Source organism: Nuphar pumila, chromosome 1 (genome assembly GCF_984573655.1).
Source record: "Nuphar pumila chromosome 1, dmNupPumi1.hap1.1, whole genome shotgun sequence".
In the NCBI taxonomy this organism is placed as follows: Eukaryota; Viridiplantae; Streptophyta; class Magnoliopsida; order Nymphaeales; family Nymphaeaceae; genus Nuphar; species Nuphar pumila.
This window is the reverse complement of record NC_143249.1, coordinates 25,282,587-25,305,757: the sequence shown is the minus strand read 5'-3', so window position 1 is coordinate 25,305,757 and position 23,171 is coordinate 25,282,587. Positions and strand designations below refer to the sequence as shown.

General features: G+C 34.8%; 1 protein-coding gene across 2 annotated transcripts; it reads left to right on the top strand.

Moving 5' to 3' along the window:
* The first annotated feature begins 10,700 nt into the window (after positions 1 to 10,700).
* Positions 10,701 to 22,008, top strand: LOC149848415 (protein trichome birefringence-like 12). 2 transcript variants are annotated; one of them, XM_089995245.1, is made up of 6 exons: positions 10,701 to 10,888; positions 12,526 to 12,680; positions 12,991 to 13,728; positions 16,512 to 16,652; positions 21,231 to 21,480; positions 21,581 to 22,008. In XM_089995245.1, exons 3-6 carry the CDS (start codon positions 13,124 to 13,126, stop codon positions 21,860 to 21,862), a joined length of 1,278 nt encoding a protein of 425 aa, XP_089851371.1. In that variant the 5' UTR covers positions 10,701 to 10,888; positions 12,526 to 12,680; positions 12,991 to 13,123; the 3' UTR covers positions 21,863 to 22,008. The 2 variants fall into 2 exon arrangements, with proteins under 2 accessions (XP_089851371.1, XP_089851342.1); XM_089995216.1 differs by having other exon boundaries at positions 12,976 to 13,728.
* Positions 22,009 to 23,171: the final 1,163 nt, after the last annotated feature.

Genomic DNA, 23,171 nt, shown 5'->3' with positions numbered 1-23,171 from the left:
TTGTAGGCGTGATGTGTCATTCACCTATATGCTAACATAAGCGTCACAATCATAATCTCATATGAAGATCTAAAATCAATAAAGATCTGATTATCATATTTGAGTTCAATATATAATCATGCTATAATAAAAAAGCCAAATCTATAGATTCATAACTGGTTATCTCAAGCAACTCAGAAGATCATCACAATTCATCATAACATTTCATTTATTCATAATAAAGATTTACAAAATCCATGCCGGATCACTTGGTCTGGGAAATGTACAACCTCACAAGGAGTTACTGCTCTAGACGGATGGTCTGCCTGGTCTTGGACAATGCACTTCCTCACAGGAATATACCGTCTTCGCGGGCTACCCGCTCTTGGACAATGCACTTTTTCACAGAGATTTACCGCTCTAGCCGGATAACCTGATCTGGTCATGCACACCCTCACGGAGAATCCTTTGGGAACAATTCCTCAACGGGTACCATATCCAGTGAAAACTATTGTGATACATGCATCAATATAATTGACCACTCTCAGGCTCGATAGCCATCAACACAGGCATAAGCATGTATGCAATCAAAACATCACATCATACATCACTTCATATGATATCAAAATTATAAAATTACGCATTTAACCAAAGTTCAACTGGAGTGTTGTGCGATCGTAGAATGCCATTGCGGTTGAAGGGAAAGTTTTATAGGACGACTATTAGGCCCGCTTTACTATATGGTACAGAATGTTGGGCTGCCAAGAGACATCATATTCAAAAAATGAGTGTAGCTGAGATGCGTATGCTTAGATGGATGTGTGAAAATACAATAAAAGATAAGATTCAGAACGAGGAGATACGTAAGAAGGTAGGCGTTGCACCCATTGAAAATAAGATGAGAGAGAATCGTTTACGGTGGTTTGAACATATTCAGCGTAGGCCTAATGATGGTCCAGTTAGAAGGATGGAGAAATGGGAAAATATATTAGTTAAAAGAGGTCAGGGTAGGCCTAGGAAGACTTGGATGAAGATGATAGGAAATGATATGAATGCTTTGAACCTCACCGAGGACATGGCATTGGATAGAAATGATTGGAGGAGAAGGATTCATGTGGAAGACCCAGAATGATTTTCTTTTTTGGTTCATATCGCCGACCCCAATTGTTTTGGGATGAAGGCATAGTTGTTGTTGTTGTACGCATTTAACCAATAAGACTTCATGAACCAAAGTTCACTATTGAACTTAAACATTTATCACATGCATTTATAATTTCATTTCACGTGGCATTTAAATAATATCATATATAAGCATATTATCCTACCCATTATATCATCACCACAAAGAACATTGCACTTCGTAAATCGAACCTCAAAGCATGTGTAAGCAAAACATGAGTTCTATGTATGCATACGTGAACATGCACATTCCATGATACGAAGCAACGAAACCTCAACATACATAATTTCTACGTAGTTCAAGATTTGCAGACACGATAAAAGTCATAAGCATTTTTCACCACATGAATTGATATATCACCTTAGATATAATTGTGTAAGGGTTGGTCAAAATCTCATTGACCATCCTACCGTACATCATATGCATATATTTCTCAAGCAAACAAGCCTTACAAGTTCCAAACAATTTATAACATTCACATGTTTTCTTCTATACAAGAATAAATGAGTTCATCATATGACAAGACAATATATATAACATTCACAGTATGCATCGAACACAACTTATACATATCCATAGTAGTTATATGTGCACCATGTATTAAATTCATACACACAAACAAAGCAACATAGTATGCTCAAACCAAAATATGATGACATACATTGCGTACATATTATATATTCATAAGTGCACAGGCATTCAAACCCACACACAGATGTACCTGCAGCAAACACACTCCATATTCCGCTAATTACAATCATGGCAAGCATGATCTTCGAACTACAATCACAAGAGTCTTAGATATCCACAACTAAGTAAAGTGTTTGAGCATAACTTGTATTTGCAATTCATTTAGGTAGTCAGTGCAACATCATGCTTACACAATCAGTGCCTAAACATGCTCTCTATAAGTTCAATTAAGGTATCTTACCTTAATAATGTGAAGAACAATGAATCGAAACTCAAAAGACCGAAGAGTTTCGAAGTCCGCAATGCCCACTACCTAAGCAATACAACGAACCCTTCGTGTGCGATTGCAAATGCCAAAAACTCAAAAAAATGCTAATTATAACAAGATTAGCCAAAAATAGCAAGATACCCTATAAATCATTACCAAGGGACAAATAACACACAAATACACTCCAATAATTTACAAACTCCATCAAAAATATATTTAAATATAATATATATATATAAATAGTTATTTATAGCCCAAAATAGTTCTATAAATGCAAATTATACCCTGATGGGCTTGAATGAACAAATGAATATTGTAATAAATAAATAAATGCAATTTAAAAGCTAGAAACACATTTCTAATTTGGAGATAAAAAAATGAGTTCTTTATTTATTAATAATTCTTAAATATTACGAGTTTTACATCCTACATCCCTTAAAATAAATTTCGTCCTCGAAATTTATACAATCATTTAAACAGGTGGGAGTATTCATCAGGTCAACAACATTTCAAACATCACAAATGAAATTTATACAATCATTTAAACGGGTGGGAGTATTCATCAGGTCATTGACCCTTCTTACTGAAACCATCTGGCGGAGAAAAGATCACAAAATAAATATGAGTCTTAGGCATATTTTGAAGTTAACATTAACAACATTTCAAACATCACAAATCATACAGGTCTTCCACATTTAATATTGACACCTTTTATATATGTGTATCTACAGGATTTAAAAACGAATACCTTGCGACGGTCGTCTTACTCGCATCTCGTGGCCACTGTTACCAAACTGCTCTGATACCATTTGTAACGCCCCAAAAATTTTAACCTTAATTATAGTTCAAATATTGAAATTTTTAGACCATTTTTTTTATAACTATAAGTAAATCAGATTTATAATGCGGAAACGATTTTTAAAAACGGTTAAGACTTTGGGCGCAGTTACATTAAAGATAACAATCAAATCAAAATGTACGGGATATACACATTTCAAACCACGTACAATATAAGACTGAAATATGAAGAGTTTTAATTTTATTTCAAATCAGAGTATGAAAACAACACTTAAGTTTCTACATGATCAAGTACTTAAAACAAAAAGATCATGAATACCAAGATCGCAAGGTAAGAGTGGACCCTCAAGGATGCAACTCGACTAACCGTTCGCTCCAACTACTCATTATACTTTACCTGTATTACCTGTTCCTCCATAAAATGAGGTCAGACTCGCTTAAGTCTGTTAAAGCAACCTAAACTCAAACTTAAAGAAAACATATCAAACATTTAAAGGTAAAGATATATTATTCATCCATCGTCAAGTGATAGACAAGGGAACATCCTATGAGTCATTCATTTCAAGCATTCGAACATAAAGCATTTAAAAACATTTCATCACTTAATATTCTATTCAACCTTAACTCACGTAATAAAGCATAATCTATATGCATTCATGTCATGCAAGTCTTCGCATATATATATATATATATATATATATATATATATATATATATATATATATATATATATATATATATATATATGCATCTAAGACATTCAGATTATTGCATCATTTTCATATGTATTCATAATTCTTATAAACAATAAGTCAAATCACATTTGACCATTTCAACGTGAAACACACGTACATACCTTATAAGTAATTTAATTAGATATTCATGATACGCATCAATCATGATACATAGGTGTGATATATTTACTCAGACAAACATAATGCAATCATTTGCAAAGAAACTATGTAGGCGTGATGTATCATTCACCTAATAAGTCAAAACTAGTCATTTGTAGGCGTGATGTGTCATTCATCTATACGCTAACATAAGCGTCACAATCATAACCTCATATCAAGATCTAAAATCAATAAGGATTTGATTGTCATATCTGAGTTCAATATATAATCATGCTATAATAAAAAAGCCAAATCTATAGATTCATAACTGGCTATCTCAATCAACTCAGAAGATCATCACAATTCATCATAACATTTCATTTATTCATAATAAAGATTTACAAAATCCACACGCCGGATCACCGAGTCTGGGAAATGTACAACCTCACAAGGAGTTACTGCCTTAGACGGATGGTTTGCCTGGTCTTGGACAATGCACTTCCTCACAGGAATATACCGTCTTCGCGGGCTACCCGCTCTTGGACAATGCACTTTCTCACAGAGATTTACCGCTCTAGCCGGATTACCTGATCTGGTCATGCACACCCTCACAGAGAATCCTTTGGGAACAATTCCTCAACGGGTACCATATCCACTGAAAACTATTGTGATACATGCATCAATACAATTGACCACTCTCAGGCTCGATAGCCATCAACACAGGCATAAACATGTATACAATCAAAGCATCATATCATACATCACCTCATATGACATTAAAATTATAAGATCATGCATTTAACCAATAAGGCTTCATGAACCAAAGTTCACTATTGAACTTAAACATTTATCACATGCATTCATAATTTCATTTCAGATGGCATTTAAATCATATCATATATAAGCATATTATCCTACCCATTATATCATTGCCACAATGAACATTGCACTTCGTAAATTGAATCTCGAAGCATGTGTAAGCAAAACATGAGTTTTATGCATGCATACGTGAACATGCACATTCCATAATAAGAAACAACTAAACCTCAACATACATAATTTCTTACGTAGTTTGAGATTTGCACGCACGATAAAAGTCATATGCATTTTTACCACATGAATTGATATATCACCTTAGATATAATTGTGTAAGGGTTGATCAAAATCTAATTAACCAGCCTACCGTAGATCATACACATATATTTCTCAAGCAAACATGACATAAAAGTTTAAAACAATTTATAACATTCGCATGCTTTCTTCTATACAAGAATAAATGAGTTCATTATATGACAAAACAATATATATAACATTCACAATATGCATCGAACACAACTTATACATATCCATAGTAGTTATATGTGCACCATGTATCAAATTCATACAAACAAACAAAGCAACATAGTATGCGTAAACCAAAATATGATGACACACATTGCGTACATCTTATATATTCATAAGTGCACAGACATTCAAACCCACACACAGGTATACCTGCAACAAACACACTCAATATTCTGCTAACTACAATCATGATAAGCATGATCTCTGAACTACAATCACAACGGTTCTAGATATCCACAACTAAGTGAAGTGTGTGAGCATAACTTGTATTTGTAACTCATTTAGATATTCAGTGCAACATCATGCTTATACAATCAGTGCCTAAACATGTTCTCTATAAGTTCAGTTAAGGTATCTTACCTTAATAATGTGAAGAACAATGAATCGAAACTCAAAAGATCGAAGAGTTTCGAAGTTCGCAAAGACCACTACCTAAGCAATGCAACGAACCCTTCGTGTGCTATCGCAAATGCCAAAAACTCAAAAAAATGCTAATTATAACAAGATTAATCAAAAATAGCAAATTACCCTATAAATCATTACCAAGAGCCAAATAACACACAAACACTTTAATAATTTACAAACTCCATCAAAATATATTTAAATATAATATATATATAAATAGTGATTTATAGCTCAAAATAGTTCTATAAATGCAAATTATACCCTGATTGGCTTGAATGAACAAATGAATATGTAATAAATAAATAAATGAAATTCAAAAGCTAGAAACACATTTCTAATTTGGAGATAAAAAAAATGAGTTCTTTATTTATTAATAATCCTTTAAAATTACGGGTTTTACAATTCCCATTGATATGGAAAGAATATTATTCCTCATTAGTACCTATGTAACATGAGCTCTTTTAAAAGGGTACCACACCGGCACCACAGTGATGCAGGTGTGAGACTTGGACATGGGTTTTTTTGTGTCAGGTGAAGTCAACTGCACTGAGGTCCATTTCTGTCAGAAAGTGGATTCGGTTAACCTTAACCAAGTCCAGTTTTATCTAATAATATATATATAAATACGTAAATGCACACAGACACACATCTGTACCCCCACACCCAATTTTTTTGAAATTGCCATGTTTGCACTCTCCGCACCCGCACCTATGTGACATAGATTATGATCCTTTTCATTATGTCCCTTGTCAGGACTCCTCAAAAATCATAATTGTAAGTATTTTTTGCTTGATATCAACTGATAGATGTGTTTATGATTTGTTTGTTTACTAAAAAAAAGCTTTGGATTGATTTGATGAAAAGCCTTGAGCATTTATCATCAAGTCTTAGGGTGATATCTAATGGTGATGTACTCTTACATAGATCTAATTTCCCAAAGCAAAAGCTAACCTCTTGATCATGTTTATCATGTTTACTTACTGTTTTCATGTGTTGAAAATGTACTCCCACATGATGTTCTGAACCATTTTTAAACCATTTGTATCTTCATGAACTGTGAGTCACCAATTTTTCACCATCCCAGAAATGAAAAGTAGGTTATGAAGGAATAGGAGGGTAAATGTGGTTGTAGCCAGTGGATGGATATCTATTTCATGACTACAGAGGCTGATCTAGTCATATGTTCCCGGGCAGATCTGCACTTAGGTAGATAAAAAGGAAAATAATTCATAGTAGCATTGTAGGAACCATATAATTTGCTCCTAGTTCTTGTTGATTAATGTGGTTATTTTCTTGCGTCAAATTGAAAACAGCTGGGTGAATTTCACTAATATAATTTCATGCAAAGGTTTGGTCCAGTTTCAGTGAAAAGGATGCTTGATATTTGATTTCATGGATTAATTAGCATTAGGCAATTTATGAGAGTTCTAGAGATTGAAACTCAATGGCTAAAATATTATGCTAACGGATCTGTAGAAATTTCATGGAATGAAGAAGAGGTTTGATAAAGGGGATGAAGATGAAGCTGGTTCTCCATATTATGGCTAGAAAGTAGAAACACCTAGGTTAGTTTATAAACTTGATTTTGTTATCAATATATTGTGGTCTCCATGCTGTTGACATCCTTTAGGATTGATATTTCACCAAGTTTACTGCTTGTGGTATTTTAATGCTAAAAAGTGGAAGTTAACACCAGTTGAAAAACTTTTGTTGCATTAAGTGAGCCTATGCGATTCTTTCAAGTAACCTATTCTTCTATTAGAAAATCTCACGGTAAAGATATGCTGGAGCTTGGTTGTAATGATTGCTGGGAGGGACAAACGGAAATAAGTTCATGTTGGAAACATGGGGTCATTTTGTTGGGATACATCAAATGCTCAACCTTCAATTCTGCATATTACCTTTGCCTGTTCTATGGATTGCATTATAATTGTTTTAAGATTATATCAGTCTTTATTTTTATTTTTCAACCCACGTCAGTTTGTTGCTTCAGGATGGCGTGTATCTGCCATCTGATTCCTTTCATTTCATCTGCAAAGCTTAAATTAGCATGTGATGTCTAGGGTTTCTACTATCAATATCAATTTTAGTCCATTTCTTTATCCTCTCTTTTGCCTCTTCAATGGGTCTCGCTAGTTTCTGGTTTCATTTCTCATTCTGTTCTCCTCTCTCAATATTTCTTTCATCCATTGCATCAAATAATATCTATACCCAGAGAAAAGAGATTTGCTGTTATAGGCAGGTATTAGTATTGGTATTGGCAATTTCTAGGAAACCATTCTGTTGGGAGAGTTTGAAATCATTAAGATCTTGTATTAAGAAATATGGTGAAATGTAAAATGACAATGTATTAAAAAATATACATCTTAAAAATTTTCATGCACCATTCTTTATGAATATATCATGTTCTGAAAATAGGAGTTATTGCTGTTCTATGAAAATTTCAAGATTATATCACAATATTTTAAAAATATCAAGCATCTCATCTGTGGTAGTCGAGGATGACAAAAAGAATTAGTGCACTACGTTGTCTTAACTGTCAGCTTTTGTGTTTATTCAGTCACATTTCCTCTTCAATAAGAAAACTTCTCAAAGGGATGAGTTATGTGCATGGAGAAATTGATATTCTAAGTTTCTGTATGCATATTTTAATTACTGTAAATCGGTCTTTGTCTGCTCTTATCGAAGTTTCCAAATTGATATAATTTTGTAACGTCTTCTGCAAATATTTATTATGCAAGTATTGCTGTTCATTATAGTGTTTTGGCAGTAGAAATATGCGTTTCTTTGTGGGAGCTGTTCATTATAGAACTGTCGCCAAGTTTTCAATTGAAACTGTGTTGGTTATTACACCTTTAAACTGTATTACTTTGATAAGGATTAGTTAATTAAACCTTCATTAAATCTCCATCTCCCCTCCATATCTGGCCCTCAAACAGACCTTGAATCCTTTCCGCCTTGTCTTCCCTTCATTCCATATCCTTGAAAATTGTTTCTATCTTTAATTTAAAACTCAGCGTGCTATTCCCGAATTTAAACTCGACACACTATACCAATGTTGCTATTTTCCCTTTTTTTTTAGCTGCAAGGAATGGTTGTTTTTGTTGAGAACTAGGAATGCACTGAAAGCTGACGTAGAAAAAGTGTTTTATCTACACCAGGTTTTGGTGCGCCTGTGTGCATCCATCTTGGACCATCCAATCAAATCATTGGATTGTCAAAACTCAAAAGAACCTTATAGAAGTGATCTACATGGATTACTTGGTAAAAATATATTTTGTATCATACGATTACATTGTTTTGGAAGAATTTTTAAGGGCTACAAAAACTATTCACCATGAGGATATATATATATATATATATATATATATATATATATATATAGAGAGAGAGAGAGAGAGAGAGAGAGAGAGAGAGAGATGGTCCTACCCAATGTTGTCAGTATCGGAATCTGACCTGTATTCAGGTGAATTGGCCAATAACGATTCTCAAGTGAATCGTTCTGAATCGGCCAATACTGATTCTCAAGTGAATCGTTCTGAATCGGCTAAAAAGTAATTAAAAAATAGCCTGTTAAATATATTAAAATAATATGAAAAAATAATTTTAAGCTATTTTTATATTTATTAAAAATTGCCAATTCAGGTAAGTATCGTGTCGATTTTCTGGCGATATGATACGTATCGTCCCATTCAGGTTGATACTAACACTGGTCCTACCCCTTTTTCGCAAGTCCCATTAGGTATCTCTAAAAAATCTACTTTTAAGTTTTTGTTTTTGCTGATTTGAACCTTTAGATGTGTTTATCATTACTTATTTACACAAAAGTCTTTATTTTAAATTGATTTGATGCAAAATGTAAATATTTTATCATCAAACAATTGACTTTTTTTTACCTCTTTAAAAATACACATTTGGGCATAAAAAATCTTAATCAAGTACATGATTCCTATTGAGTAAACAATAATAAATACATCTAACAGTACAGAGTACCATTTTCATAAGCTCCTAACAAGACCACAAAAAAAGGGATCGGACCCATCCACCTTCTCTCACAAATTTTGGAGAGTCTTGACGGGACCTAACAAAAAAAGGGGTTAGACCATCCCCTTCTCATTGACTCACACATGTATATTTGAGTAATGCGCTCCTCCTGCCCACTTTCTCGTTCTGCCACTTCGAAAATATAACAAACATGGCTAATACATTTTTTTTTCTTGATAAGTTTGTATTTTTGTCGCCTGAAAAATCAGATTCTTTGGTTTAAGTTTAAGCCCAAAAAAATAAGTGTCATGTAAGTTGTCCTTGGAAAAATTAGGCTCCATGTAAGTTTTGCCTAAAAAAATCATGTTTCTTGACAAAAAAGAAACAAGTGCCTAATTGTTAGCTGACAAAATGGCAAAACTATCAAGAAAAAAAATAAGTTGATCATGTTCGTCAGAATTTTTCGTTTGAAATCAGTCACGGTATTGTGCCAAAAATTAGTGCTCGTAAATAAATATGAGTAATTTTTCTAAAATAATTATTAAGATTTGTGCTTTATTTAGAAAGAATTTTGAGCAATTTTATTATGTAGATTTTAGTATAAACATAAACTTTAAAAACTACACAATTCATTTAACATGAAAAACTCAGGAAAGTTCACCAACGCTTGTCTGTGAGGAGCAGCTAGTGCATGTCGCTTAGTGTATGGACGTTGCAGGTTCAAAATCCAATGGTATAGTTAAAATAAAAAACTAGGAAGGTTTATTTTAGGGAGAAGCAACAGCTTTATATGTTCAGAAAGAGGGTTTTCGGATATGTAAACGTAGTGTACAGTGTCAAGCTTTTTCCATGAAAATCAATTTTACAACGTTTTAAGATGCTTCTAGTAACGCCTATAGACACCCCTTTTTATGATTATAAGGAAGTTTGAGCATATGGTGATAAAAATGTGATATTTTCAGGATATCAACGGTATTTATGAGGTAACTAGGCAGTGAGGTGAGGTGAGGTAATTCAGTAATTGTACTCCCGGGTCCACATTGATCCGACCCGATCATCATTTTGGTGGGTGGAGCCGGCGGCAAGGTGGGCTTGCGGGAAGTTGTAATATCTAGCTGCCCCCTATATCTCCCTGAAATTGCTGAAAACCCTGTCCTCTCTTTCTCTCTCTAGAGTCCATAAATTCCTCAAGTCTCTCTCTCTCTCTCTCTCTCTCTCTCTCTTGCGTACTGGAGAATGATGGTGTGAAGGGTGCCTAAGCGATCCTGAATCCTCTCTCTCTCTCGGAATCTTTAGACCCACCAAAAAGATTTGGCGCAAAGAGGCTTCCCTTCCATGCGATCCGACCAAACTCTCTATTTTCATTTCCCTTAGTTGCGTGTCTTTCTCACTGGGGCACGTTCGGTGGTATGGTTTTCACCTCCCGCTTTTTTTTCCCCCCTCAATTCTGCAAATTCCCATCGAATCGGCTTAATTTGTATCGTCTGTGATCGGATTGGTTTCCCCTTTTCTTTAGATGTTTTATCGTTTGCTCCCGGTTGGAAGCCCGACCCTTCTCTTTTTCTTTGTAAAATTTCATTTCGTTTAATTTTGTTTGTTTGTTTTTTAATTTCTAGAAGGTATAATGCATTGGGGACGGATTGCTGCCTTACCCTGAAAATGTCGGGGTTTTCTTTACAATATTGTGTAATGGTGGTTCTCTTTAAGTCTTTTTTTGGATTGTTTCTATAAGCCGGCATATGCATTATGTGGCTGCTTGGTTTTTGAGCCTTAATTGCATTGTTGGGGCTTTGTGAGTGGGTATTATAATGAGGTAAGGGTCCTTTTTAATCATGAATTTTTCTTTTTTATTCGTTTCAAAAAACAATTTGGAAGATTTATTCTAGAGATTGCAGTTGGGAAAGAATTTAGTTGATGGTAAAAAGTCCCGCACTGTATTAGTCATTCCCGAACGATGTGCTTGCTTTGAATGTTTATAGTTTCTCCCTATTGCATGATTTGGGGTGGGAGGAGGTGGTCAGTGGTATTCATAGGGAGGTTTGTGGGAATTACCTCTAATTCTGTTGTTGATCATGACTTCTTTCAGTAAGATGGCGACAGATAGCTATATGAGATGATTTGATGGCATCGTGTATAAAACAAGTGTTTCTTCAATTTCTTTTCGGAGTAATCATTGGAAAAACATTTGAGATCCTGGATCGGTGGTTGGCGCATCCTTTTCTTTCAAGTAGAAAAGTTACATTTGATTTTGAACTTCCTTGTGGCACACTAATTTGTGGAATTGAAAGGACATTCAATGCTATCTAGAAATAGCTAAATACACCTTCTTTTCAATCATAAGTGTCATATAGGCTGCTATTACATCAGGTTCATTAAAAATAACCATCTACAGCTAGAATCTGAATTTATTTGAGAAGAAAATCTGTGCACCATGATTTTCACACTTAGAATCTGAATTTATTTGAAAAAAAATCTGTTTTTTTTTTTCACCATGACATCTGTGGGGGAGATTTAGTATGTGCCTAAGAATCAGCTAAGTTGAAGAGGCTTCTTTTCTTTTTTAGGTTTTGAATAATTGATGGAAGTTCTCTTTTATGAACCAGAGTCCATGCAAAGTAATTTTTTCTTATAGTACCGTTTTCTTGTCTTGAAAAAATATAATCCAGCTTTTCCTTCAAACAAAAACAAGAAAAGAAGAACTTTCTCCGTATTGCTTCTATTAACTTTTCTTGGTGATATTTCCATCTTCATGATGTATATGTTTTATCTTCATAAATGTCCTTTTCCTACAAAACTTAAATTGGCACTTGTTCCCTTTTTGTCCATGGCATAGAACTTTATGACTTTGCTATTCAGTTTATTGCCTTTTTTTTCCATGGCATTGAACTTTATGACTTTGCTATTCAGTTTATGTGGATCATGCTTATGGGATTGGGTTAACTGAGGCAATAAGAACTCAGGAGTTATTGTTACTATTATCCTTTGTATGGAATTTTCTTTGGAATTACTGAGACCAAGAGACTTGTTTTGTTTCCTGACTGCAGGTATGGAGTGTTTTGATGAGCTGATAATAACATGTTGCAGTGCCTAGAGGGATTTAAGCAAGGATTTGCTTTCATACTTAAGTGCTTTGAACTTGATTTGTACAAGTCAGCAAAGGGCCTTGAGGATCCTGAAGTTCTTGCAAGGGAGACTGTGTGTATGTTTCTTTGCCATTTCCACAATTACTTTCCAGAATAAACTAGGAATAATGTGTTGTTTGCTTACAATTTACATGTTATTGGTGTATTTATGAGTTCCCCTTGTCTGTGGTTGTCTGTTTTTAGTTGTTCTTTACTAGTACATTTCATCTCATATAATTTCAAAATGAATCAACCATAAATGCATGCATGTAAACATGTTCATGATGTAACCTAAAATGTTACTTGATTTGTCTTTGACTAAAAAGTCATGCATACACACTTTATCTTGTAAAAATTATACTACTAATGCAGGTGTTATGGTTTCAGCAACATGGACTATCAAACGTGATCATTTGTTTGGCTTCTCTCTGAGAGTTCGAGCAGTTGAGTTCACGTTCATCATGGAGATCCAAGCCCCTTGTCATTGATCACGAATCAGAGGGTGCTATCAGATGAATCCATGACGTCTCTCACGCGCCTTTCCGCGACTACTTCATGGAGTTGTCTCACCCTCTCTGTCGTCTTCCTCGCCTCCTCATTCCTCTACATTTGCAGCTCCCTCCTCTCCAGATTCTCGGCCCCTTTCTCCGACACCCACCTTCAAATTCTCACGAAAACCCCCAATTCAAGACCACCCAATGCCATTGCCTCCCAGAAAAGGACGGAACTCCTCCTCTGCGATTACCAAAGAGGGCGATGGGTTGAGGATCCAAACAAGGTGCCCACTTATGGAGAACACTGCCCTTTCCACCGGAACGCTTGGAACTGCCTCAAGAATGGAAGGGAAGACATGGGGAGGATCAATTCTTGGAAGTGGGCACCTGGGGACTGCAATCTGCCTGGCATCGATCCTGAGGCTTTTCTAAATTTCATGAGGAACAGGAGAATTGGGTTCATTGGGGACTCGCTGAACGAGAATTTCTTGGTATCGTTCCTTTGTGTACTCCGTGCCGCCGACATGGGAGCGAGGAAGTGGAAGAGGAAGGGAGCTTGGAGGGGCGGTTATTTCCCCAAGTTCAATGTGACTGTGGCGTACCATCGAGCTGTTTTACTTGCTAGATATGAGTAAGTAAACTTCGTCTACTTTTATTTAGGTTTGCTTTGGTTGTGATCTTGTTTTTGTCTTCAAAACCATTGGATTTGTCTGCTAAAGCATGGATATGGCCTCTGTTTATTAGCCTTCTACTCTTCATTTAGAGGTGTGACTCGATTAAATATTAGCCATTTTTAAAATTCGGTAGCATTTGTTTCCAACCGAGTTTTGCTTGCTTCAAAGTTTTTTGTAGAATTGCTGTTCTTGGTAGTTTTCTTGTAACTTGAAAAAGAGTATTCTTTTTGGGCTGTTTAATTTGTTATATCAATAGGAAAGTAGGTAACTTTTTGTATCATAAACTGGCATTCAAAAGATATACTAATGCTTGTGGGACATGGTTGTTGTAGCATTTGATCGTTATTTCAGTTTGGTCATTAACTGTTCCATCATCAGCTATTATTGTGCCATCGTATTTGCCAACTATGTTCAGATCATGGTATGACGACCAATATCCACAATATTGAAAGAATTACAGAATTTCAGAAATTGGATATGGATCGGCATACTGCTACAAGGTAACTACCTACGGTAGGATGAGCTGAGAAGAAAGGATATGATTTATAAAAAAAATTTCTTGTGCCATCATTCTATATAACCCATATATAACAAATTGCAAAATAAAAAAAAATGAAAAAGGAAGCTGGAAACTAATTGCAAATTCAATAAAAATGAAAAAGGAGGCTGGAAAAATGTTTAGCGAATAATAAATATCAAGTTGTACAAAAAGCTGAGTGAAGAAATCAATAGGAAGCAATAATAGCAAAAAGAATCAATTAAGACAAGTTTGATAGTTCATAAGTCATGTATATCAGAAGCTTTTCTCTTCGTTATAAACATTAAGAAAGAAAGTGACCATGTCACAGCGATTTAATTACTTAGGAACTTATAACACCAAAAGGCCTATAATTTAACATGGCTTGAGCAATGGAAATAGGAAGAAAAATGATGAAGACACCAAATTGGTGAATGGGTCACTTATGAACCATGTTTTTGTAACTCGGACATGATAAATGAAGAATAAGTGACTCACCTAGAAGTATAGATTATAAATTGATTGAAGTTATGAATAAAGAGATTTCTGTTTCTCATAATTGTGGTTGATGGGAAATAGTAGGCAGACCTATTATAAGAATATACAATGGGTATATAAAGTAAGGTAAAAAGCAAATGAAGATATAGTGATTCAGATCCATTTAGTGGCAAAAGATGCATCGGAGAGCATGGACTCCAGTGTGACAATGACTTCAACCAGTCAAATTAGGGACTGTGCTACATATCCTTCCATTGGCAATCATCGATGAATGGAGTACTCATCCTTTGGTGGGCTTTCTGCACACCACTAAATGTCTTTAGCACCGGTCGTTGACTGCCACTAAGGCCTTTTGGTCTTTCGCAGTGTGCCACACATTTTTTGAAGGTATCACAATCTGTGATAATACCGATAATTTTGCGAGATTCTCATGTATCCTCGAACACACATTTGAATCATGGTTTGAAAAGTTTTTTGGAGATAAGATCTTGTGGTTTTAATAGGAGACATTAATTTTCTCTGATCCATGACCCACCCACGTATGAATGAATGTGTGATGATTGTCAAGCTCAACCCAAATTCTTGTTGCAATGTTAGAACCAATGGAATCGATAAGCGATATGGGAAAGAAGGCTTTTCTGGCCCGTGTGAAGTGGGAACTGATAAATGATCAGGAAACATTGACGATGCAAATTAATTAGGAAGCTTTTTAGAATTCGATGGTAAAAAGAATCCAAATTGTTGTACCATATAATAATGTTAATGTCTTAAACTCAAACACATAAATTATCATTAGAATATAATATTTTGAGGAAAGTTACTCATTAATATTATAGTAATAACTAGGTCACCAGACTCACCACTAATAGATAAATTTTAACATAACAAATATCTGAATTATGTGATTTTCTTGTAATGGGAAGCAAAATCTTGAACACTTTTACCTTGACTTATTATTCAAATGAATTACCTAACATGCCTTTGATTTTAATAAAAGTGCAGTTTTTATGTATAAAAGCTAAAAAACTTCCATTATCATTTTAATTCAATTAAAGTCAAATAAGCTGAAATGTCCTTTTTAATGTATTTAAATGCAATTCTCATGTCTAAAATCTCATGCATTTGGAATTGTGTTTCCCATATATTAGAAACAACTCAACAAGCATTGGAAGCACATAGTTTCCAACTTCTGAAGCAGTTTCCAGGGAAGCAAGCTTTCATGGATGTGTAAAAACTTTCCAGTAACCAACGTAGACCTGAATATATTATGCTTACATGGATGCATAGAAGCTTCTGATAACTTAGACCTGAATGGTTCTATTATGTTTCTTGTTCTTTTTATTTCGTAGTAATTGTATCCGATATGATTCAGTTGTATTGAGGCTAAATATAAAATTTGTAGCTATGCTTATCTTTACAATATATTGCATGTGTAGCACGTGTGTGATGTTCAAGGGATGTAGACTGTCGCTATCATCCCCATGCATGCATGTTATTGCCCTAGACACTAAACTACACATAATAATGTATTGCTGCCATGCTAATATGTATTCAGAGCAAAACCATTGCTGTATCTAGTTGTGTTATAGCACTTGAATATTTGCAGTGTTTGCCTACTGTGTGTGACATTTCTGATGCCCGTAATTTGAATTTTCTTTCCCTTTCTTGAATTGACATATGCATATATTAACACACCCTCACGTGCTTATTATTGATCATATCAAGGTGGCAGCCTTCAAAATCTTCGAACCCTTCTGTACAAAATGGATCAACAGGGTTCTATAAAGTGGATGTGGATATTCCTGCTGATGATTGGATAAATGTTACAGAATTCTATGATGTCGTAGTATTTAATACTGGGCACTGGTAATTTCTTTAGTCTTTTCCCTTTGACATTTGTGTGTGTGTGTATAGGGAAGGGGGACTGCCCAACCAAAGGTCCAAAATCTACAACCAATGACGATTGGCCGGCTCCCCTTCTTCAATGCTTGAGCATCTCATCGATCAGACATCATATATTTGTTCTTTATAATTTATTTAGTAAGAAATATGCTTTGCAGTAATGACACTTGATGGAGCTCATGTTTCCACGATCTCCACTAGATCAGCGTCTAGATCGACCTTCACCTCTACCCCATGCTGACGAGTCACAACTATCACTCTCTTTGATGTGGTCTGACTAAAAAGTCATGCATGCACACTTTATCTTGTAAAAATTATACTACTAATGCAGGTGTTATGGTTTCAGCAACATCAAGAGAGAAAAAAGAAGGGATCGGTTGGTGCTTTGTTTGGCTTCTCTATGAGAGATCGAGCAGTTGAGTTCACGTTCACTAAAGCTCTTCCTGCTCTCCGTTTTATTTTTCTTCTTAGCAAATTTTCGGTCATGTCCCCGTAAAGTTTGAGGGGGGGTGTTAATATATATATATATATATACATATACTCGATAGGGGTATTTTAGTCTTTTTACATAGTTGTTTCTAGAAACATCTATTTTAAATAGGATAGATTCATTTTACCTTTTTCTTTTTTCTTTCTTTTTATTTTTTGTTTTTTAATATGCATTGGGGGTCCCACATATAGTCGTTGGGACCCCCCAACGGTCATAAATATGACCGTTGGAGGCTCCCAACGACACTATGTGGGAGCCCCCAATGGCTTCCTTTTTCTACTTTATTTTGTGTATAAATAGGGGACTTTTCTCCTTGTATTCTTATGCTTTTGAGCTCTTTTACAATAAAGTTCTTTACTTTTTACTTATTTGTGTAGCCTTTTAAAGGCTTTTTGTATTGTCCTATAGTGGACTTCTGTCTTATCTCTCTCTTGTGCCTTTGTGCTTGTCCATTATTGGACATTGTGAATGCATTAGCATTCTTGTATTACATTTCCGCATACTTCATTACAGTTGTGTCCACTAGGAAAAAAAGACAAAGAAAGGAACAACAAGGAGACAAAGAAGATGAAGAATACCTCTCCTTTATTGTTGGCAATCACACTTTGCTATAAATGGCAATGGCCTCTCCTCCTCACTGATGGATATGAAACACTAAGAAGTGCAAAATGATATATATATATATATATATATATATATATATATATATATATATATATATATATATATACATACATACTTTTTAAAACCCTTTAGGCTCAATCAAGAATAAAAGCTCTCAATCTGAACCATCGGTTTTCTAAAAATCAATGGTCGAAACATATTTATAGGGACTTTTCTCTCATCCACTTGATAAAGGCAACTTTGGTGTAGTCAATGGATCCTTTCTCACACATAAGCACACATCATAAAGTAGTTCCCCACCGCTTCTTGCTATTCATCGGTAAGGGCATCCTTGTGTTGGATGAGGAGAAGGCTGTGTAAGGAGGGACAAGTGTAACGTGACACACTAAAAGTTCAAGAGAGGTCAGTTGTTCAATGTTCCTAGGTGTGAAAGTAACACCTTCTTGACATAAACATGCATAAAATTAGGATAAAAAAGGCTTTGTGGATGTCTATATTCATGTCTGGAAGACCTCAAACATTTGACATATATAATATTCTAAATATGAACATCCAAAATATGGATTCTTGACGAATCAAATATGAACATTGAGGGAAACATGTTTGTATGGAAGCTTCAGGCTCATATTGGTCGTGGTTTGAGAGTGGGATTGAAGCTTTGTGATATCTAATCTCTAATTGTTCTGCAGTAGCTCAGAGATAGAACATGCGATTGCTAACTTACACTTACAACTGCTTGTTCATATCAATCAAAACACACTTATAGCTATGATTTTGGAAGGGTCCTAATGATGGATCTAATGAAAAGGGGTCTTAGCAAATGCATTCCCATTAATATGGAAAGAATATTATTCCTCATTAGTACCTATGTAACATGGGCTCTTTTAAAATGGCACCACACCGGCACCACAGTGATGCAGGTGCGAGACTTGGACATGGGTTTTTTTGTGTCAGGTGAAGTCAACTGCACTGAGGTCCATTTCTGTCAGAAAGTGGATTCGGTTAACCTTAACCAAGTCCAGTTTTATCTAATAATATATATATATATATATATATATATATACATATATATATACACGTAAATGCACACAGACACACATATCTGTACCCCCACACCCAAGTTTTTTGAAATTGCCATATTTGCACTCTCCGCACCCGCACCTATGTGACATAGATTATGATCCTTTTCATTATGTCCCTTGTCAGGACTCCTCAAAAATCATAGTTGTAAGTATTTTTTGCTTGATATCAACTGATAGATGTGTTTATGATTTGTTTGTTTACTAAAAACAAGCTTTGGATTGATTTGATGAAAAGCCTTGAACATTTATCATCAAGTCTTAGGGTGATATCTAATGGTGATGTACTCTTACATAGATCTAATTTCCCAAAGCAAAAACTAACCTCTTGATCATGTTTATCATGTTTTACTTACTGTTTTCATGTATTAAAAATGTACTCCCACATGATGTTCTGAACCATTTTTAAACCATTTGTATCTTCATGAACTGTGAGTCACCAATTTTTCACCATCTCAGAAATGAAAAAGTAGGTTATGAAGGAATAGGAGGGTAAATGTGGTTGTAGCCAGTGGATGGATATCTATTTCATGACTACAGAGGCTGATCTAGTCATATGTTCCCGGGCAGATCTGCACTTAGGTAGATAAAAAGGAAAATAATTCATAGTAGCATTGTAGGAACCATATAATTTGCTCCTAGTTCTTGTTGATTAATGTGGTTATTTACTTGCGTCAAATTGAAAACAGCTGGGTGAATTTCACTAATATAATTTCATGCAAAGGTTTGGTCCAGTTTCAGTGAAAAGGATGCTTGATATTTGATTTCATGGATTAATTAGCATTAGGCAATTTATGAGAGTTCTAGAGATTGAAACTCAATGGCTAAAATATTATGCTTACGGATCTGTAGAAATTTCATGGAATGAAGAAAAGGTTTGATAAAGGGGTTGAAGATGAAGCTGGTTCTCCATATTATGGCTAGAAACACCTAGGTTAGTTTTTAAACTTGATTTTGTTATCAATATATTGTGGTCTCCTTGCTGTTGACATCCTTTAGGATTCATATTTCACCAAGTTTACTGCTTGTGGTATTTTAATGCTAAAAAGTGGAAGTTAACACCAGTTGAAAAACTTTTGTTGCATTAAGTGAGCCTATGCGATTCTTTCAAGTAACCTATTATTCTATTAGAAAATCTCACGGTAAAGATATGCTGGAGCTTGGTTGTAATGATTGCTGTGAGGGACAAACGGAAATAAGTTCATGTTGGAAACATGGGGTCATTTTGTTAGGATACATCAAATGCTCAACCTTCAATTCTACATATTACCTTTGCCTGTTCTATGGATTGCATTATAATTGTTTTGTAAGATTATATCAGTCTTTATTTTTATTTTTCAACCCACATCAGTTTGTTGTTTCAGGATGGCTTGTATCTGCCATCTGATTCCTTTCATTTCATCTGCAAAGCTTAAATTAGCATGTGATGTCTAGGGTTTCTACTATCAATATCAATTTTACTCCATTTCTTTATCCTCTCTTTTGCCTCTTCAATGGGTCTCACTAGTTTCTGGTTTCATTTCTCATTCTGTTCTCCTCTCTCAATATTTCTTTCATCCATTGCATCAAATAATATCTATACCCAGAGAAAAGAGATTTGCTGTTATAGGCAGGTATTAGTATTGGTATTGGCAATTTCTAGGAAACCATTCTGTTGGGAGAGTTTGAAATCATTAAGATCTTGTATTAAGAAATATAGTGAAATGTAAAATGACAATGTATTAAAAAATATACATCTTAAAAATTTTCATGCACCATTCTTTATGAATATATCATGTTCTGAAAATAGGAGTTATTGCTGTTCTATGAAAATTTCAAGATTATATCACAATATTTTAAAAATATCAATCATCTCATCTGTGGTAGTCGAGGATGAAAAAAAGAATTAGTGCACTACGTTGTCTTAACTGTCAGCATTTGTGTTTATTCAGTCACATTTCCTCTTCAATAAGACAACTTCTCAAAGGGATGAGTTATGTGCATGGAGAAATTGATTTGGTAATGCCATTACAAAGTATCCATTTTTCTATTGCTTATAAAATTCTTAAACATAAGAAAAGTTCTGAAAGGTTCAACTTTCTGAGAAATTATGTTCCATCTTATCTATTTTGTTGCATATTTTCCTTGAGATTACTTTGTGAACTAATGGAATTTAAAGCTTTCATGGAAGATATTTTAGATCTTGCTGGATTTTCTCTTCTATTTAAGCACATACTAGCTTCTTAGTTGTTTCATATCATTTGCATTCTTTTCTTCATATAATTGCTTGTGAATATGCGTAATTATGACTGGGAAATATATCATGATAAACATAGTGATGCCTTTTTAAGTCTTGATTTTGTAATGCAGGTGGGGAAAGGATAAATTTCCAGAAGAGAAACCACTTGTGTTCTATAGAAAAGGTAGACAAATACTTCCACACCTTGACATAAGAGATGGGCTCCAAGAAGTTCTCAAAAATATGGTGCCTTACATTGAAAGAGAATTCCCTAAAAGGGTCCTCAAGTTTTGGCGCACACAGTCCCCAAGGCATTTCTATGGTGGTGAGTGGAATGAAAATGGTAGTTGCTTATTCAAGGATCCTCTCAATGATGCCCAGGTATGTTTAATTCATTTCCACATTATTGTATGTGGTCTTTTATTGAATACTAAAGATTGGTGTTTTAGTTGATATTCTAAATTATATCGGGTATTGACAGATTGAAGTTTGGTTTGATCCAAAGAATAATGGGGTGAACAGAGAAGGAAGGGAGGTGAATTCTATTATCAAGCAGAGTTTGCGAGGTTCAGATATCCATCTGCTTGATCTTACTCGTTTGAGCGAGTTCAGAGCGGATGCTCATCCAGCAATTTGGTTAGGAAGAAAAGATGCAGTAGCTGTATGGGGCCAGGATTGCATGCACTGGTGCTTGCCTGGAGTGCCAGACACATGGGTAGACATTCTTGCAGCACTGATCAATGATAATTTTGAGAAGGGATGATACCTCTGCTTTCCATTGCGGGATTAATCTCAAGATGGAGCTGTACCTCAGATATGTGAACAGTCTTTTAACTTGAACTAGTTCACATAGTTTGTTTTATAGTGTTATTTTTTTGTTCAATACCTAGTCATTGAAGGTTTGCTTATTAATTGGAAAGCTCAAATCAAGATGGCCAGCAACATCACAGTTGTATAAATGCCAACCCACTAAGTCTTGTTTCTTTTGGCATTTATCTGTGAATCAAATGCCTCCTTACTCACTAGGCAATAGACTCAACTTTGGCATTGTTGTGAGAGACATGCATCATGGGTATGGAACTTGTGATATTCTTTTAACAAAAAATGATTGTATTGTACGACAAATATGATGCATTTTTTGAAATGCTATGAATTTTTTGTTATTTTCCTCATGTCCAAAATCGTAAGGTCACATAAAATTATGTGCAAACTTCGTGTTAATTTCAAACTTTGGAACATCGCACATATGTCACGAAGTTCACATAAAATTATGTGTGAACCTCGTGTTACTCTCAATTTTTGGAATATTGCATATACCTGACGAAGTTCACACATATGTCACGAAGTTCACATAAAATTATGTGTGAAACAATTTAGTATAAAAACTGAAACATCGCACCCCTGGGCTCTTTTCGCATAATTTTTTAGGTTTCGAACCAGTGGTCCCCAACGGTGACTTTTCTAGCGGTATTTTCAGCAATTATTCTGATTGCACTTCATCCTTAATTTTTTGTAATCATTCTGGCCGCACTTTATCCTTATTTTTTCTGACGTGTGATTTTTTTTGGCGACTTTAATCGTTGAACCTGTTTTTTTTTTAAACACCAATTTTTCCATTTGTTTTGACAATTTGTATGCTTTTATTCTTTTAACTTGTTGACCTTATGAGCTGCCCCTTAGTCAAACTAATAGAAACCAAATTCTTGACAAACTTTCTTATACATGACATTTGTATGATTCGAAATTGTTCTAGCACCAATGGGGTCTTAGCTTGTCTAGTGCACGTTACCTTGTGTTGAGACGTTGCAGGTTCAAAACCCAATGGTAGAGGTGTATAACTGGTAGGGTCTGCCTAACCGAGCTTGCCTATCATAAAAAAAACTTTTCATTTAGTAAAGTATCTATGTAGATCACATTCGCGGTTTGATACAACAAACAAACTAAAAAAAGAAAATTTTCAGGGCCATTCTTTTGCTTCTAATTTATATTATGGCAGCATATTTCTGAAATTTTAAATGAGCCTCTATTTTTCTGAAAACTGCCAAACAAGTGCCTGCATTTATTACTATGCT

Coding starts and splice junctions, on each gene's coding strand:
- LOC149848415 (XM_089995245.1), top strand. CDS start 13,124: ATGACGTCTCTCACGCGCCTTTCCGCGACTACTTCATGGAGTTGTCTC. Junction 13,729..16,511: donor GTTTTACTTGCTAGATATGA/GTAAGTAAACTT, acceptor GATCATATCAAG/GTGGCAGCCTTCAAAATCTT. Junction 21,481..21,580: donor ATCCTCTCAATGATGCCCAG/GTATGTTTAATT, acceptor GGGTATTGACAG/ATTGAAGTTTGGTTTGATCC.